Below are 19,168 nucleotides of genomic sequence, written 5' to 3'. Positions count from 1 at the left end.
AGTATACTCAATTTAGGGTCGTTGGAAGATTATCGTGTCCGACTATCACCTTTACACGATATATATAGCTTGTTTTCTTCTTGGCCACTCGTTCATCCCGGATCATTGGACACTCCTAATTGGTGATGACAATTCTGAAAGAGTTGATAACAACACATAACATGTCACCTTATATGCTTCCTTTCGACGAGCTGGACGGGACAGAACGTCCCATACTTGCTTCTATCGGTGAGTCCCTTCTCATACAATCTTGCTCTCTTTGCTTCTCTTCAATTCATTCTTATTAAGCTATCTTCACTCCGATGAGTCCGTCGACTCGCCATGATATCTTTCATTTGGCAATCTGCTTTCCCCGTCGCTGACCTTTCTCATTGCGCACTTTGTGGAGTCGCACATGATCTACATCCCCCCACCATGATCATACACCTCGCTGACACGTAGGGACCGTCCTGATCGACTCTTTTGAATCTCCTCCTCGTCCAACACAAGAAGTCACACCGGTCCCAACCCCACTTCCCACCCCGAACCCAACCGAGACCTTCCCAGACGTCCAATCGAACTTTAACTCCATCCCTACCCCCAGGAACACATCTCCTCTATCCCCGTCTTATCGTCAGAATGAGAACCTCACCCCTCCCTCAGCCCACACGAAATCCAGTTTCGCCGCATTACGACAAGCACTCTCACATTCAAACGGAAAGAAGTCCGAGAGCAATTCAAGAAAGTCAATGAAACCTTCACTTCATCTTCCAAATATGCTTTCGCCCAATTGGACAATCCCACCCCTGATCCATTCACGCGATTCAACCTCGCAGACATCTCTGCATCCCACTCTGACTAGATCGCCCTCCACCAAAGGTTCCATCAACCCAACGCTACTCACAGTAAACGGCAATCATCCTGCTTCTGCAACGGCAGGTTTGAATTCTTTGACACCCCAAAAGAGTTTCCACCACGATATAACCGACCTTGACACATACGACGTCATCGGAGGAGGCGCACTGTACACTTTGATAGGAGCACGTATGTGGCTTTCACCAGAAAGGTTGAAAACTATCATTGATCGATCGACCCCAGAGGAGAAAGCGGGGGATGTGCCGGAAGATTCTGAAAGGATATTGGAGAGCTTTGGAGATATGTGGGTCTGGAATGTGGGAAAAGGAAAGAGGATGCCAAAAGCTAGGATAAGATACGATGATGATGTGAGGGTGTGAGTGATTATCGATCGTTCCCTTGAAAACTCTTCCTGCTGTCGACGTAATCGTACTTCCTCTCACTTTCTCTCGTTTGAACATGCCATGACCATCTGTCTATACAAGTGGTTTTAGGTAAAGGTACGATGGTGCACCGAAAACTCACTGACAACCAGCTATCAGCATATCGTCAAAGCTCCCCATCGCACTCTCTCATCTCTACTTTCAACTCCAATATACGGCTCTACCTATCTTCATATCGCACCCCCTTTCTCACCTGAAGATGTATGGCGATTGCTGGAAGAACAGAACTTCCTGCGTTCTCAAGGAGAAATATGGGAACCCAGGATCGTATTCGAGCCCACACCGCCTAGCTGTCATCCGGGTCAAAGAGAATGGCTAGAAAGGATTTTACCAGGTATAGAGGTTCTATCGTAAGTCAACACTCCCTTTCACATGTCCATCACCCAAGTCCCCCAAAGAATCGTAAGCATATGCCGACTTCGTCGATCTAACATAAATACGTGATCTGAGATCAAATTAACTGATAGCAGACCAAATCACGAAGAACTTTTCTCTCTCTACGGTCTCCCAAAACCTTCTTACACCGACCCCCATATCCCCCTTACAGTCAATAAGATTGTCAACCATCTTCTCAATCTTGGTATCGGTCCGAACTCCAGAGGGGCCATAGTCGTTCGATGCGGTCCATTGGGGTCTTGTGTCGGTACCCGCGCCAAAGGCATCAGATGGTTTCCCGCTTTCTTCGGACCGGGATTTACGGAGAGTATTGGAAGTGATCGAGTAAATAAATCAAGGGTTGTTCAAGATGGTGATGTAGGACAGGTGGTGGATGTAACAGGAGCAGGGAACGCTTTCTTGGGAGGTTATGTGGCTGGATTGTATCTGTCAGACGATGATCATTATGAAGGCAAGTTCAATCAACCTTACATTTCTCTGCACCTCTTTCATTCCTGCATCATCTTCATGTCACATTTTCATACTGTCAGTCTGTGTTTGTTTCTACTTGATCTACCCCTCTCCACACATGCTGTTCTCTGACCTACACCTTGCATTCAATTCCTTGAGATATTCTCCCTCCACCCATCTGCTTGTCTGACAGGAATGGAGACCTGAATAAGTCTGCTTTTTAATCTGACTCGAAAGGTTTCCCTTCTGCTATCTCTACCGTCGGGCACCGCTGACTGATAGCTGCGCTTCACGCCACTGTTTCTGCCTCGTTCATTGTGCAACAATTCGGTCTTCCTACATTGGAACCCGGTATACGTAACAGACCGGAGGTTTGGAATAGGGACACTCCCGCCGCTCGGCTCAAGTCGTTACGAGCGCGGATGGCTAAATCAGCTCCGATGATTGCTCACTCTCCCGGGCAACTTATCACCTATCGTGATCCCCTATGGGGACGTTCAGCAGGGCCTAAATAGCAATGTTTCTCCGAGATCACTTGTTAACATGCATTCCCCGGTCGATCTACGCCATGTATGCTGCGAGGTCTCTCCAGTTTCCTCCTTGTTCCGAGAGTACTTTGACTGACATCCAACGAATGGTCACTGTATTCCATCTCTTATTCCGTGAGAGACGGAAGAGCTAAAAGCATCTTTTTGCAGCGTGATGTCGCATGTCCCGTATTAGTGATACGTGTGACCATTGAAAGTACAGCATTGACCCTAAGTGTAGCTCTTGTCACTATCAGTCGGCCCTCCGTGTCAAGCACTAACATCTGAACGTGCTCCAACTCTGGTAGTATGCCCTGGCTTGCGCGCACTAGCACCGTCAACTCTGGTATGATCCCATCCGATGCGTACTTTGTCAAGCTTGCATCGCTCACTGCCTCATTCAAGCTGTTCACGTATGTAACAGCTTTGGCCCAAACCCTTCTAGTGGCCCGTCTGAGACTGGCAACTATAATCATGCCAGCAATTGGAACACTCAATGTTGGCCCTGAGGTTTGTGAGGTACTTTTGTAGGCTGCCCTTGCAAATCTCTCCACAGATTCAAAGTCGTAACGCACTGTGTGATACCTGTCACAGCCCGCCATGTTATTAAAATCATTTGGATACGGCTCCCTGTATTGTTCAAAAATACAGTTGTCTGCCTGTTTAAATGAAATTGAATCACCCAATAGAGATTGAACTGCAAGCCTCTCTTTTGGGGTGACAACTGATAGTGAGGTTGTTCTTACCAAGTGACCAATTTTGTTCAAGAATTCAGGCTCAGGGGGTAGGATCATCTTTTGAATGGCTTCCTGAATCTGGTTGTCATCAGGCCTACCCTCAGTGTTGACAACAGGTATCAGTCTTAACTGGACAACCTGATGATCAGTGGCTAAATTAGTTGCGTCAGGTGTGTCATAATCCTCGGCAACATAGGTTTGCTTAACCCAAGTAACAATGGGTGAGCCATCTGTTCTGTCTGGCTCAACAACCCAACATGTCATGTAAGGTGCATTACATGAATCTTTGAGCTTCTGTCTCGGATCAAATCCGGAGCCTAAGTGTTTCTTTCCTTTGTCGGTAGAGGTGTAGTCTTCTATTTGTGTTCTCTCTTCAATATCCAGTGTCTCTCCCCCGTCTATCTCAGGCCAGAGTTGAAATCTGTCACCATCAGTGTTAGGCTTCCGCTGGAGAACCTGAGAAGGGCTTTCATGATTATCCGCTGTGCCCTGAGAAGGCTTCACTTGGTCAGATAAGGGAATTACTTGTGTTGACCCACACCCTTGGAAGCCAAGAAGCATCAAGAAAAGTTCCTGCGCATCGGTGGGGATGGAAGCGTCCATGGTGAAGGTCAAGCAGTTGAGTGAGGATAGGTATGCAGAAGGCCCTCCCCTGTTGTTTAAATATCTATGGGAAGAACCCTAGCACCCTTGCGTCTTCCAGAAGGATCAACGGAGTGGTCCCTCTGTCAGGATCACGGGTACCTGGTTACGGGAGTGTAGTAGTCGTACTTCTTTTCCATTACCATGTCCTCTCCTACTACCCCTATTCCGTTTTCTCACACCACATGATACTTTTCCTCGATCCCCGTGTCTCATATCGATCTCCGTCTTACTTTGCTCTTCTACCCCATGTCCATTTCCGTCTTTACTCCGTTACATCGGTATCACCCCGTTCCCCTTTTCTATATAGATGCAGTCTATTCCCATAGTCCCCTTGTCGAATGTATTTTGTGTTCTTTAGTATTATCTTTCGCCACTCGATCTCGATAACCTTTCAGGTCTATTAGATCTTCTACATCAATAGGTTTGTCCCCTACGAGGCCTCTACAGCCATAGCACAAGTGACGCAGACTATCTACAACGTCTGGTCCTGACATAAAATACATTCGACCATACTCGTACCGGACAACACCTATTTGATCTTCGACAACCCCTAGTCAAATCTAGACAATGTCAACTCCAAACTTGCCAACACCATGTCGAGAAGCAAGTAGTAACACTCGGTATGAAGATAATGCCTCTCAAGCAAATCTTCAAGAACTCCGCCAACTCCGACAAGAACTGAAAGAACTGTTTACTCAGTCACTAGAGGAAATTTCAGAACTTCGAGCTAACCTTCAAGAGGTTGTTTTGCTTCGCCAAGGCAAAAAAGAAACAGAGAACACCAAGGAGGTACCTACAATGCACAGGTCCGCTCCAGAGACTACCACTTCGGATCTCAATCACAATGAATCAAATTCAAATCAACCATTGCCTAATCTCAATCACCCCATATCGAAAAACATCTTCCCAAAGCACCTTGTAAATCATACTTTACCAATTCCAGAACCACCCCACCCCAATCCGACCCATAACATAAGAACTCCATTTCCTATCACAACATCCTCAGTCTTCTATCAACAGCCTCCCCTTTCTGAAATGGACACTCCGCACCCAGTCAATAACAATTTCAATTCCTACCAGGACTCGTTGTTTGTGGATATACACAAGTTGGATGTCAAAACCCCTGAAACCTTTGCGGGAGAGCCCTCAAAGGTTGACGATTATGTGGCCCAAGTAAAATTGTATATGGCTATTAGAGGAGGGACAATAAGTGATAGAATAAAGGTATTGTGGGCAGCCGGATATCTTCGTGGTATTGCAGAAAAGTGGTGGCAAGCCTACTTTGCCAAATCAGAAAAGGAGCAGCCCCAGTGGATTTTCGACTTGGGCTTGTTCATAAAAGAAGTGTACAAGATGTTTGGGGATCCGGACAGGCATCGCTATTCCCTACAACGCCTTAAAGAAATTCGACAAGTCGACTCGGTTTCCAATTACTACAGCTCCTTTCTCTCAGTAGCTGTTAATGTTAATTGGGATGACCAAGCACTGAAGGATGCTTTTGAATCAGGACTATCCCCAAAAATTCGCCTAGCCCTTGCAAATCATGAAGTCCAACCCAAAACACTCAAAGACCTGGCAGATCAAGCCATTAGTCTCTATAGTCATCTTCAAGCGATAGAAGATTTTAGTGAAGGGGAACAAGATTTTGGAACAGGGGATTTGCGAGATGAGGAAGATAGCGAGACCAACTCGGAGACCCCTGATAGAATTCCGAATGAGTCCTCCCAGAGCTCTACAAATGGGGATCCAAATTCTTCAAGCTACTATGAAGACATTGATTACCCCCAGTCTGATGTCAATGAAGGAGAACCATTCTCGACATCCCTATCAAGCATTACAGACAAGACTTCAAATTGCAACGGGACTTTGACCTCCAAGATTACAGATCAGGGGGAGACGGAAACAGAGGAGGCCATCTCAGGGAGATACTTGCACTTCTCCGCAATGATCACAGAACCTCTACAATCAACAATACCTATCCCAGATCTTATCAAGCCCCTCCCGATTTTTACTACTCCCAGCATAGTTTCCCAACAAGACCCCATAGTTTCTCAAGCCATGGTCAACAGTGGTGTAACAGAGGACTTAGAAGACGAAGGATCCCCAGTCCCTTTTGGACACAGCCCTCTTAAAAAAGCCAAAGCAGAACTTCTCCTTTTTCCGGACAGTACTATACGCTTTCCGACGCAGGAGATTGGTTTTCAAATGCTACTTGGCGAAGGTCTTGAGCCCTATGAGACTACCTTCACAGTCACCAAGATCTTCTGTACCCCCTTCGTCCTTGGCTTCCCTTTTTTCAACAAGCCCATTCCTTTTATCGATTGGACAACAGAGAATTTGATACCTCACATTTCAAATACCAATCAAGCCTGTTGGTGTCCAATGACTGGCAAACCCGTTTTGAAAGAGGTCACTCAGAAAATAGAGTCCTCAATCAATGATTTTTCGAACAACGTTCATCGGTTTGGTTATACCCTTGCAGGATACCAACCACCACACCAAGGAATATGGTCACACCATAAACGTTTCCTTACACCTGTCAACACGGATCATGTTTCTATCCTAGACAACCGGTCTTCGATTCTCTATAACCACTTGAAGAATCTCAATCGTACCAAATGGGAATTCAACTACCTCAGAATGAATCCCAACTTGCTAAAGTCTGATACCGAATCAATTAATTCGATGTTCAAAAGCATCTAGAAATTTATTCTTCACAGAGGCCCTGGAGGTGCTCTTATACATCCAAACCATATCATTCATTCGATTATCCACACTCGACACACCTATACGGCGGGTGACATGTATATTCCCATCTCTTACAGACACTCTTTTGTTTTCGACAGCCCCTAGTTGGGTTTCCAGGATGGGCAGTACTTTCTTGACATCTTACATTCGTTCATATTCTTCGCATCGACTCTTTTGGATTGGGGGACTTATCAAGCCGACGTCGGGACGACGTCTACCGAAGGGGGGGTGTAATGTCAGGATCACGGGTACCTGGTTACGGGAGTGTAGTAGTCGTACTTCTTTTCCATTACCATGTCCTCTCCTACTACCCCTATTCCGTTTTCTCACACCACATGATACTTTTCCTCGATCCCCGTGTCTCATATCGATCTCCGTCTTACTTTGCTCTTCTACCCCATGTCCATTTCCGTCTTTACTCCGTTACATCGGTATCACCCCGTTCCCCTTTTCTATATAGATGCAGTCTATTTCCATAGTCCCCTTGTCGAATGTATTTTGTGTTCTTTAGTATTATCTTTCGCCACTCGATCTCGATAACCTTTCAGGTCTATTAGATCTTCTACATCAATAGGTTTGTCCCCTACGAGGCCTCTACAGCCATAGCACAAGTGACGCAGACTATCTACAACGTCTGGTCCTGACACCCTCCGACCTGATCGGAGCATGAACGTCATTGGACGTGAACGAGTGGAGAGTGCGTCCCCGGGTCTACCATGATCCGGCCGCATCATCTCTCCTCGATATACGTCAGAGCCCTGAACCATGTAATCAGAAAAGGAGGTCTCCTTTGGAGAAAAAGAGAGTTCCCATTTCAGCCTAACACTAAAGTGGAAGTTGCACGGATCATGTCACTCCCATGTTAACAGCTGCCTAGCGAAATCCGACAAGTTTTGGTACCTGTGGCGGACAGCATCGCACGGTCGACACTACTTTGCACATCCAAAATGCATGCGTGTTCTTCTCTTTTTTTATGTTGTCTCTCTGTATATCTCCTTGAATTTCCTTCTTACAAGTACCAAAAACATGCCATTGCAGTCCCTAACTGCTGCTCTACTTGATTGTCACAAAGTCATACCTCCTAAAGTACCCAACTTCTCCACCATAGCCAGAGAACACAATGTTGTACGCCCAACCCTTAGTCGCAACTACTGCAGATCCCTCCATGAGATCCCACCTGATGGTCGATCCAACCAATCACATCTTGATGAACATAGGAAGCTGTCCTAGTAAAGGACGACCTCTTGGCGCACCACCCTTGTCCCCTCTGCGCACCACCCTGACACAACACGTGGTCAGGTACGCATAGACCCCGGCGTTTCAGTAACGCCGCGAGCTCTGATTGCTCACTCTTCTCTTTCATTGCCAACGTCAGTATTAGCTATACCATGTCATTTCCTGTCATTGTCCATGCATTCTATTATCTATCAATGTCCTGGAGGATAATATGAGCCATAGGGATGTCTAGAAGAGCCCTGGGAGGGGTAGGGAGGCCAATATTGGGGAGATAGAGGAGGGAGAGTGTCACGAACCATGTCTTGACATCCCTGACAACTACCATCACCAACCCTCCTTTCACCATCACCGAACCCCTATCCACCATCATCCGGACCACTGAGACCAACTACGACGAAGTTATGAGAACCTAGGGGACATTTGTCACGACAACCCCGCCTGGCGGAGAACTACGGCAAAGTTAGGAGAAGAGGACCGAGGGAGACAAAGCAGAGTGGAGGAAGTTAAGCGAAGTGCGGCTAAGTTGGCGGAGTAGAATATTGGGGATATGGCAAGGTACGGCGAGGTTGGACGAAGAGGACTAAGCGTGAGGCTGTGCAGGAGTTGAGGGACGTTCTATGAGAAGAGAGGAGAGGTATAGATAGTTTACAGATTGCTGAACTTCTTCAGCGATCCTTGACTGTTGTCAGTAGCAAGAGATATATTCAGTAGCTACCACCATCGAGTTAGGGAGAGCTACCACAGAGCAGTTTGACCGTCATGACACTGCATACAAGGAGGTATGATTGAGCATGACAAGGAGCATGATGTGGAATAGGACAATGAAGCTTATCAGAGTTACAGTAAGTGTTCAAAAGTCATGGAACACGTGAAAATATGCCGCCTTAGGGATGATCCGACATTATCGTTGATAACTCATGCATGCTACACTTTGAGGCTCTGAAATTCAGCACATGCAGTGCCAGAATAGTGCTTAAGGTTTTGGCAGAAGTATAGCATGGCTGCATAAGTATATGACATGTCACAAGCCATACAATCTGGGTGTAAATCACGACCTAGGAAGGTTTCGTGGCACCTCCTTTTTGACCTGTGGTTACTTCTCACAGGCCAATTGAGCCATACTTTGTATGGATGAACTTGTAGATCAGTCCGAAATGAGCATTTAGAGTAAGTTTGGGGAGCACATTGTTACTGAAAAGTTATGAGGATATTGTCGGGAAGAAAGGGGTCTTCTGACCAATTTGGCTGAGTGTGGCGCTTTTTGGGCAAAACCCCTCCCACTTTGAAAGCTTATAGTATGCACTTTTTATTACACATTTTCTGTTTTGAGAGTAGTTTTGGAATCTCCACAGTTCAAAGATTCAGTCATCTGCTCCTGAGAGGCATGCATGGCTTAATGAGGGACCCCATCGCGGTCAAACATGAGGCTTGACAGTTGTCAGCCAAATTACTACAGAAGTGGCGGAAAGTCGCGTTCCATGACTTTTGAACACTTACTGTAGACAGAGATCAGGACATTAAGAGACTCAGTGAGGATTGGTCATTGCTGATTCAGCATGGGGATTAGTAGTGCTTACTCAGCTGCTTGATCAGCAATGACATCATTGCTTGATAAGCTGCTTACTCAGATGCTTATCAATCATGATGTCATTGATGATTCAGCAAGGTGGAGGTAGCCGGTTTAGTTTCTAGTTCGGTAGAAACAGAGGGCTATATAAGAGCGCTGAATTCACTCTTTTCCCTCTGTTGATGAATTCTCATAAGTTACTCTCATAAAACTTTGCCACTCACTCTGCTCACCCCTTGTTATCTTAGTGACTCATGTCATAACACATTCACCACTGAGGTGCTTGTCATCATTGTCCAATCCACTCTACGCTATCACTTTGTCTTCCGTCGCTGTTGTCCACTGAAGTTGGGTCTGGTCACTGCCTAGCTCTCAGTCGTAACAGCGACACACCACGGCAAAGTTAGCCGCGATCGACAATCACCTTATAATCCACCACTTGACGTATTACTACGGCGAAGTTAGCCGTAGTTCCCCGACAAGTACCCTGTCCTAGTGAGACATCGACACCCCACTACAACATAGTTAGCCAAGGTTCGTTGACTGTCAGTCAGTAGAGAAGAAGGAACGACGACTGTGACAGTATCAAGGATCGCTCTTACCAACGACCCGTACAAACCTCGGAGAAGTTCGAAGTTTTATGCAGCCGGAGAGGAGAGTTACAAGAAATATGAGTAGACCAGGAGAAACGGTAGAAGAGACGGAAAGGAGGATGTTGGAGGAGTTAAGACAGAGTTTGGGACAATTGCCTGGTGCAAATGATACCCCCAAAGGATCGACCCAAGGAGATGATTTCTATCCTCCCCTACCCCTTGAACCACCTCCTCAGCCAATTGGACTATCAGAAGCGCCAACTGTGAGGACAGGTTCCGAAGGTTCAGGACAAACTCCACGACCCAGGGAGAGGAACGCGGAAAGTAGACTAAGTTTGGCGGGGAGCGAAGTAGTAGGAGGAACGGAGGAGGAAGCTACAACTCAGAAGATGATGCTGGCAATAATGAACATGATGATGGAAATGAATAAAGATATGATAGCAGAGAGGAAACATCAAGAGGAGCAGGAGAAGAAGAAGGAACAAGAGACGGTTGGGGAAATAGTCAAAGGGATCTCTGAAGGGGTACGACTCGCCATGGGAAGGCAGGCTTTGGCACCCCAGGGGTTGCTGAGATGAGTGGAGGAATAAAGCTTCCCCTCCCATACCTGTGGAGAGGTGAGAGGTCAAAGCTCACCGCCTTCATCTCAGAATGTGACATTATCTTCAAAATCAACGCTTGCAAGTTCCCCATCGACCGAGTAAAAATATTTTTCATGATCTCCCATCTACGTGAAACTCCTCTTCTTGCGGTCCAACTGGACTCGCCTAAAGACGACCCCCCCAAACACCTTCTAGACTATAAGAAGTTCATCCAATATCTCAAGACCAACTTCAGAGACCCTGACAAGGAGGGAACTGCGGCAAGGGGAATAAACGAGCTTCAACAGAATGGGTCGGCTTCGGCATACTTCACCACCGCCTTTCAACAATATGTAGTGGTGTTAGGATGGGGTGACTGTCACGAGACCAACTAACCAGCATTGGGACGATATAACAGTGCCCTTCAGAGACAGTGGCCTAAACCACTGTGCTAAAAGGCCTACCAACCGGCGGTTAAGCGTAACCGTCGGTCGCTGATTAAATACCCAACCCATCCAACTCTAACCAAACTGTCTTGTCACTTCGTGACAGTGACAATGGGAATCTTGTGGACCGGGTGAAGAATGGACTGAAAAGTCACTTGCTGGATAAAATCGCTCGCCACGGAAAAGCTTTCAAGACCGTCCGAGAGTTGATTGACTTCGTGGTCCGTGGTCCCAAAACTACGTCGTCCCAAAATTAGGTCGTGACCCCTCAACTATCCCACCAACAACAACCCTCCTTTGACCATCAAAACCCCATCACGTCTTAATCTCTCCAATCTACACGTAACTCAGGACAGCTGAGACCAATTACGGCAAAGGTTAGACAGAGTTAGTGAGACTAGGGACAATGGGAGCAGAAGTGCGGCGATGTTAGGCGGAATTAGTTGAAGGGGGGGGGGGGGGGAGAAGGATGGCCGGGGACTTGGGGAAGTTGGACGAAGTGCATTGAAGTATGTCAAAGCGCAAGAGGGTTGGGTGAACGTCTAGGAGGAGTAGATAATATTAGCTGAGAAGATTGCTGAAGCTCTTCAGCAACCCTTGATTGTTGTCAGTAGTGAAAGATTGATAGAGATAGCTACATTCAAATCGAGATACATCACCATCAAAGAAAACCCTAGTTAGAGTAACTACGTCAAAGTACGCCATAGTTACACCCGCTTTTGACGTCTGCGCCCTCCTGTTTGGGTGAGACATCAAACCCAAAGTGTCAAGTCAGCCAAGGTTTGTGGACCGTTGGTCCGTTAGAGAGAAGTTATCTGATGGCCGTGACAAAGACCAACACTTCAGCCATGCAATCTCTGATGAGGAGTACAACAATCAACAATGGGTACTTCAGCACACAGGGGAGTCAACCCCATTTGTTACCCCCCACAACTCTTGGATGACATGTGTATGCCAACAACACCATTTAAAGCAAGGACAAGCAGGACATTTTGACTTGCCCATCATCCAATAAAACCTGGTACAAATTGGTCCCAATCGCCCAAGTACTTGCTCAAATTAAACATGTCCATTGTAGTACTATAACTCAGGCGGGCCAAAACAAGACAAGGGCTGAGATCAGAGCACATTATTGAGGTATTGGGAAGAAAGAGGTGAAAGCGGTAGTTGTAGCATGCAATGTCTGCCAGGTGAAGTCTTTATGGGCTCTCTCTCTATCAAAAGGCTGACCTAAAAGAACAGAGCTCATAGCTAAGATAAAGGCAAGCTCCAGCCCATCAAGTCTGACAAGCCATTTGAACGTGTGCAGATTGATCTGGTTGATATGCATGCAGATGCCTGCATTGTTGAGGGAAACAGTACAGTGTCACGAAGTGACAAGTCAGTTTGGTTAGAGTTGTGTTTGGGTTGGGTATTTAACCAGCTACCAGCGGTTTGCAGTAAATGCCGGTTAATAGGCCTTTTAGCACAGTGGTTTAGGCCACTGTCTCTGAAGGGCACTGTTATACAGTGGGGTGCGGTGGCAGATGGAACACTTTTGTACCTTGATGGCGTCTCATCAATCACTTGACACGTCTACATGTTTACCTCTTTCATTCCATGCAGGGACGTGATAATGGGCTCGGATATGTTTCCTTCTTTGCCTATCTATCTCACTATGCCAGGCCAGTGCTATTCCCCCATTTCCCGTGCCAGGATAGCTCAGAAAGCCATGACAACCCCATATCGACAAGTCGCCGCAGCCCATGGATGTTCTGTCAGCACCGTCTCACGTCTTGTGACCCTGTACCACCAAACCGGCAATACCTCTCCCACTGTTCGGCCTGGACCCTCTTCACGATTCAATGAACGCACCCTTTGTCGAATCAAAGCTGTTATCCTTCAGAATCGTCGTAAATCACCTCGAGAACTTGTCAGCCTTCTTGGGGCTGAAGAAATCAAGATTTCGCTCACTACTCTTCGAGTCTATATGAAGCGTATGGGCTTCAAACAATGTGTAGCTCGCAAAAAACCATTCCTTGACAGTTGTGCCAAACGTCTCCGTCTATCCTATGCAAAAAAACACGCCAACGATACTTTAAACGAGTGGCATCGTACTATATTTGTTGATGAAGTGTGCTTGAAGCTCAATTGGACTACCAGGTCATACGTGACATGAATGGCTGGGGAGGAATACTTGGATGAGTGCTTGGCACCAAAATTCATGGGTGGATGGGGGTCCTGTATGATTCGGCCCGGAATCTGGCATGGAGGAAGGACAGAATTGGTGAAGTTAGACACAACAAATAGTGAAGGAAAGAGGGGTGGCGTAACAGCTGCGATCTATCGAGATCAGGTGACTATGGGGCCTCTCAAAGAAGCTTGGACTTGACTCAACAATAGATGGAGGGCATATGGAGGTGGAAGGATTGTGGAGGATAATGTGAGAGTCCATACTTGTGGGGAAAATCGTGACCAAGGGAAGAAACAATGTTTCAAGTATGTGGACCCCCCCCCCCCCCCCCCCTTATTCCCCTGCCCTTAATCCTATCAAAAACTGCTGGGCCTACCTGCGTAAACAGATCTGGAAGCTACCTAAACGTCCAACAAACGATAAACAACTCTTTGAAGTCGCTCAAAAGCTTTGGAAGGAGATGCCACAGGAGGTCATAGATAACAGTATTGATAGCATGATGAAGCAGTTGAAGGATGTCAGAAGGAACAACGGTGGGAGCACAAAATATTGATCCGGTGAGTTTCTCTTTTGGTCCATGCGTTATCTAGATGCTAATGTATAGGTATACCAAGTTTCAAGCAATGAGAGTAATGCATGCATGAGTTATTGAGGTTAACGGCGGGATGTCATACTCACGCACAGATTGACCGGTGTTCCATCTGCCACCTCACCCCACTGTATTGTCCCAATGCTGGTTAGTTGGTCTCGTGACAGTCTTTGAGCCATTGCTCAAAGCCAAACTTGAATTTGGGGCTGAAGAGTGACTGGACAACGGGCATTGTTGTAGTTTGAATCAAATGGATTGTTGTCAGGACCAGACGTTGAAAATAGTCTGCGTCTATGAGCTATGGCTATAGGGCCTCGTAGGGAACAAACCTAGTGATATAGTTTATAGTCAAGTGATGTAGTGGATCGAAGAGACTATAAGTCGATGAGATCAAGTGGCAAAAGATTTGCTAAGTGACGAGAAAATACATTCGACAAGACATCTACGAAAAAGGGGTGTTTCTATATACTAAAAGGGAGCGGAGTGATACCGAATCTACGGAGTAAATGTGGAAAGCGATATGGGGTGTAAGAGCGAAGGAAGACGGAGATAGATGAGGGACACGGAGATGAAGAAAAAGTATAGCATGGTAAAGAAGTAACGATTAGGTAGGACAGGAGAACGGAGGACGCCGTAGCGGGATTAGTGAGACGGGGACGGGAACGAGTAGGTGGAGTACGACTACTGCGTACGACTCTTGAGGAACCCGTCTAGAGGTACCCGTGATCCTGACAATTGTACAGATGTGTGATGACTTGTAATCAGGAATTGTTGTTGATGTGTTGGAAGTTCTTGGTGTTCTGAAAAAAAGTCACAAGTGGCAGTCCTGCATGCATCTTCAGAGGTGCACTGTTACAGAGGTTGTGCCCCTTTGAAGAGTCACATCTTCACTGTGGCACAATATGCCCTGTGTACCTTTGAAGGGTCACGTCTTCCGTGCGGCACCTAACATGCAGTTGATACAAGTCGAAGGAGCGTGCAACGTATGGTGTCGACCGTGCGACGCTGTCCGGCACAGGTGCCTTTGGAGCTGCACCGTTCTGCAGCTGGCCCCAGAAGGGGTGTTCTAAACCATGCGACTCCGGAGTAGTCCGTCTCTGGCTGTGGTCCTAACATCACCAAGTGTTATACATGTGTCACGACCGGGATATTATGGCTCAGTCGTGACCCATATCTCATCTCTATGGTAAATAACCTATTCAAATCACTACAATAGGTGATCAAGCCATGATAGGTTGTTTGACGACTAAATAGATGATTGATCCTATCAAGTAGATGATTACTCATATTAAATAGGTAATCAGTCATATCAAATAGGTGATTGGCCATATTAGATAGGTTAGTTGACAAGCCAAATAGGTTATCAAATAGGAAATAGGTAATCTAAGACAGGGGATAGGTTAGTTAATAGGCAGAATAGGTAATTCAAGGGATAAGTAGGTAGTTTCGCCTCGAGAATTACCTATGCGAGCTATATCATGGATAGGTTTGCTATCTCTAGGTAGACTATATAAAGAGCACATTTACTTTGTAGTTATTCTTCTTCTGAAGGATCAAAATATTATTTGCCACTCGCAAAAGACCTCATCTTGACATACTACTTACATCCGACACATCCCTCACCTTCATTACCCCTGTCCACACCATCACATACATCCTTATCGTCATCTCGACCTGCCCGGATCCTTCGCAAGTCACTTAGTCGTCCGACCACATCACAAGTCTACGGACAACATACTAACCGTCGTTGTCTAAGCTAACTAAACAGTTGCAGTCTACCTGTCTTTGATCCATTGAGGTCTGTCAAGGACAGGACCGTGACAACATGGCACTTGAATGCATTTTGTGCTCACGACTGTACGGGACATCCCCGCCTCTATTTTCCTGATTCTTCACCTTCACATGCCTGCTGCCTGGTCAAACCATGTACTCTAAAGCTTCATGGTCACCCCATTTACTCTGTATGCCCTCCCCCGTGCATGTTCCTACAGATGTGAGATACTCTTTTAAGGCCTTCCTCTCGCTATCCAAGTTTTTAGTATAAAAAGAAATAACTACTGCTGGTCCATATTCTGCTTGTCCTATCACCATGCTGAAACGGTTGTCTGCGACTAAGGCCAGCTCATCAATAGACTCAGCTGGAGCATTTGGCTTTAAGAACCGCTCTGCAAGTTCCAATACTCTTTGACGTTCTTTACTTCCAGCGAAAACGAGTCCACTATCACGTGAGTAGACAGCATATGGTGTCTGAAATGTGAACTCCTCATCTGGAAGACCTGCAGGGTTGAAGTTTTGATCCCTCCGAATGGACCGGAGTGTGAGGCTGACCGCAGTGACTTGATGTACTGTATTGTCTCCTGAAACAACAAGCTTGTCATACACCAGAACTACTTTGTTTGGTATGGCTTTACTTTGCCACACACCAGAATACCCCAAAAAGCTGTCGGACTGCTGCATATCTAGGGTAGACAGACAGTTTGAACCCTGAAAGGTTGAGACCATGTTCCGGATCTCCTTGCCACTTGGAGGATATTTCTGTTCTATAGCTGCCCGACACTCCTCATCGGTCGCAGGGGTGGATGAATTATTCACCTTACAAGTAATATCTGGTGCAATCTGATACAATGTCCCCAGCCGCCAATTCGCTGAAATCTGGGACACAACCCTGACACCTGGCTCTTCTCCAGGTACAACCTCAGTCTTCTGTTTGAAGGTGAGAGCGGGATCCAAGTGAAGCAGTTGCTCAGTATCCATGGCAGTACTCCTGGGGGTATGGCTGATGAGGGTTGGTGATTGATGCACTGAGGCTGAAGTCTTGATGGCTCTGTCAAGTACGGATCTGGATACTACAATAGAGTTAAGTTGTAGTGTATTATCTCTGATGTCAAGAGTGACAGGAAGGGCAAGTTGTCAAGTGAAGATGTCTCATGATGGGAAGGACAACTTTCCTATTTATACCCTTCCCATAATCAACTCAGCCCGTCTAGACAGTGGTCTGGACAAAGAAGGAACGATATCTTCGTCATTTGTCCGATTTGGTCGGGCGAAATGACAACATCAGAAGGAACGAACGGGCCAGACCACTCGTTGGCGTCGTCAAGGAGGACGATGATCCGTCCGGCGGAAATATCGGTTCTCACGTCGATCTTCTACTGTAGCACCAAAGTGAGCCGTATTAACAAAAAAACTCGCACGGAGCAATCCGAGCCCGCGGTCAAGGAAAGCTTTCAACTCGACTGATCCTTCTATCATGTACTTGATCTGCACATCATAGGTGCTTCATGAAAGGAAATAGGGCAAAACATCATGTTGTAATCCCTGCTGTTCTCCACAGGTTAGATAGCCTACTATTCCTTGGTCAAGCCATCTATGTTAGCCGATAGAATCGGGCCGGGACGGCCGACGAACCGCCGTTAGAATTACCCCTTCCGTCGAATATTTCTCCGTTCAACTTATCCTCTGAACTTTATTCGATCGTCTCTGGTTTTATGCGTGTGAGTGGAATGTGATAAGTATAGAGACATGTAGAATTGATGCATGCTCTTTTTCCCCTCTGTATTATCATCTAATATCAGCAAACAGATTAACAGTCGGAAGTCACATACCTTCTGTGTATAATATAACAAAGGCAAGTTCCCATTTCTAACTCTCCTCATAATGACCTCCGTGTCGTCTAAGATCTCTCTTGAGAGCCACCCAAAGTTATCCCACGATCCAGCATCGTATGCTCCGTGGAGGAAGTCGATAGAGGTGTATCTTCAAATAGGTGACGTGTGGAATATTGTCACAGGTGATGATACCAAACCTGGTCGAGTAGGGGTGAGGCCGGCGACAGTGAGAGCGGGGTCAGTACCTCCTACCACGTCTGTCGAAGGGCAAACGGTTGGTAGAAGGATTACTGGAGAAGAGTTGAAAGAGTGGGAAAAGTGGCAAGCGAGGGAGAATAAAGCGCAGGGGATGATCAAGGGAACAGTGTCGGATGCAGTGATGCTTGATATATCTGAGAAGATGTCAGCTAAAGAAATGTGGGATTACTGTAAAGCACTACACGTAACATCGACAATCGAGAATCAAAGGAATGTCCGTCAAGCGTTGTTTAGCTATGACTTAAGGGACGATGCGACGGCCGAAGAAATGGCTAAGCATGTGGAGGATTTCTCGAAGACGATGTCCGAAGCGAAATTGGTAGGGTTGAAGTTTGACTCACAGGATCGAGCTGGGTTATTCCTCAATACCATTCTAGCACCATCCTTCAGGATCATCCAGATCGAGGTAACATCCCTCAAAGAAGAGGAAAGAACTTGGGAGAAGGTCTTATCGATCTTCAATAAAGAAACGGCGAGACGTAAAGCGCGCCCTGTTGGTAGGACCAATAGAAAGGGATTCGCAATGTTCGTTGAAGGAAATAAAGGATTGAGGGTGAACCGAGATAATATCTCTGATGGTCAGCCCAAGAAAGAAACCAGAAAGTGTTATAACTGTGACACTGTAGGACATCTAGCGAAGTACTGTCGTAAACCTAAAAGAGAGGATACGAACAGGAAAGAAAACGCAGATGGAAAGGATGGAGGTAAAAAGAAATGGAGGAACAATAAGAATAATAAGAAAGGACATACGGTCTCGAAGGATGAGAACCAGTCCAAGGATAACTCCAAAACCTCCTTGATGTATTCGTCATTGGATGGTGAACATGAGGCGTGGGCCGGGATGGCCATGTCGACAGAATCATGGTTCGATGATGACGAAGGGTACACGAGTAACATTGTGTGGCCCGAAGAAATTGAAAACCCGTGGGTTGAGGATAAGGATAATGAGTGGGTGGGATTAGCTACAGAGTCTAATGATGTAAGCCACACTCGTGTTATCCCCACCTGGGTAGTGGATAGTGGTGCTACTCACCATATAACTCCTCACAGGTCGATAATGACAAATATTAAAAGACTAGTGGAACCGAGAGTGTTCGGACTAGCATCTGGCAAGTCAATGACGGCTTGGGAAACAGGTGACATTAACCTCGAACTAGATTCAGGACAGAAAATGGTACTGAAAGATGTACACCACGTCCCCACAGCGAAGATAAGTCTTCTCTCCCTCTCAAAGTTACTCTCATGGGGGTGGAAGGCGAATCTAAGCAGCGGTGGTGGATGGATAGGTAAAGGTAAAGAGAAACTAGGTTTGAGGAAACATGACTCACTATGGTCGG

The 19,168-nt window shown here is 46.4% G+C and overlaps 5 protein-coding genes across 5 annotated transcripts; 3 read left to right on the top strand and 2 right to left on the bottom strand.

The window, feature by feature from the left end:
• Nucleotides 1-161: 161 nt before the first annotated feature.
• TREMEDRAFT_71595 (uncharacterized protein) lies at nucleotides 162-2,689 on the top strand (the record flags this gene model as incomplete). Its single annotated transcript, XM_007004750.1, has 8 exons — nucleotides 162-228; nucleotides 442-604; nucleotides 842-884; nucleotides 945-1,210; nucleotides 1,370-1,627; nucleotides 1,748-2,128; nucleotides 2,204-2,208; nucleotides 2,406-2,689. 8 exons carry the CDS (start codon nucleotides 162-164, stop codon nucleotides 2,636-2,638), a joined length of 1,416 nt encoding a protein of 471 aa, XP_007004812.1. The 3' UTR covers nucleotides 2,639-2,689.
• Nucleotides 2,690-2,778: 89 nt separating this feature from the next.
• On the bottom strand, nucleotides 2,779-3,990 carry TREMEDRAFT_62173 (uncharacterized protein; the record flags this gene model as incomplete). Its single annotated transcript, XM_007004544.1, has 1 exon — nucleotides 2,779-3,990. One exon carries the CDS (start codon nucleotides 3,988-3,990, stop codon nucleotides 2,779-2,781), a length of 1,212 nt encoding a protein of 403 aa, XP_007004606.1.
• A 6,263-nt stretch (nucleotides 3,991-10,253) lies between these two features.
• Nucleotides 10,254-11,951, top strand: TREMEDRAFT_62171 (uncharacterized protein; the record flags this gene model as incomplete). The annotated part of the gene is made up of 2 exons (XM_007004543.1): nucleotides 10,254-10,679; nucleotides 11,838-11,951. 2 exons carry the CDS (start codon nucleotides 10,254-10,256, stop codon nucleotides 11,949-11,951), a joined length of 540 nt encoding a protein of 179 aa, XP_007004605.1.
• A 909-nt stretch (nucleotides 11,952-12,860) lies between these two features.
• Nucleotides 12,861-14,020, top strand: TREMEDRAFT_62170 (uncharacterized protein; the record flags this gene model as incomplete). The annotated part of the gene is made up of 3 exons (XM_007004542.1): nucleotides 12,861-13,345; nucleotides 13,586-13,681; nucleotides 13,981-14,020. 3 exons carry the CDS (start codon nucleotides 12,861-12,863, stop codon nucleotides 14,018-14,020), a joined length of 621 nt encoding a protein of 206 aa, XP_007004604.1.
• A 1,862-nt stretch (nucleotides 14,021-15,882) lies between these two features.
• TREMEDRAFT_62169 (uncharacterized protein) lies at nucleotides 15,883-16,719 on the bottom strand (the record flags this gene model as incomplete). Its single annotated transcript, XM_007004541.1, has 1 exon — nucleotides 15,883-16,719. The coding sequence occupies one exon, from the start codon at nucleotides 16,717-16,719 to the stop codon at nucleotides 15,883-15,885; it is 837 nt and encodes a 278-aa protein (XP_007004603.1).
• Between the last annotated feature and the right edge of the window lie 2,449 nt (nucleotides 16,720-19,168).

Source organism: Tremella mesenterica (genome assembly GCF_000271645.1).
Source record: "Tremella mesenterica DSM 1558 unplaced genomic scaffold TREMEscaffold_5, whole genome shotgun sequence".
Taxonomy (NCBI): domain Eukaryota; kingdom Fungi; phylum Basidiomycota; class Tremellomycetes; order Tremellales; family Tremellaceae; genus Tremella; species Tremella mesenterica.
This window is presented reverse-complemented; position numbering and strand designations above follow the sequence as displayed.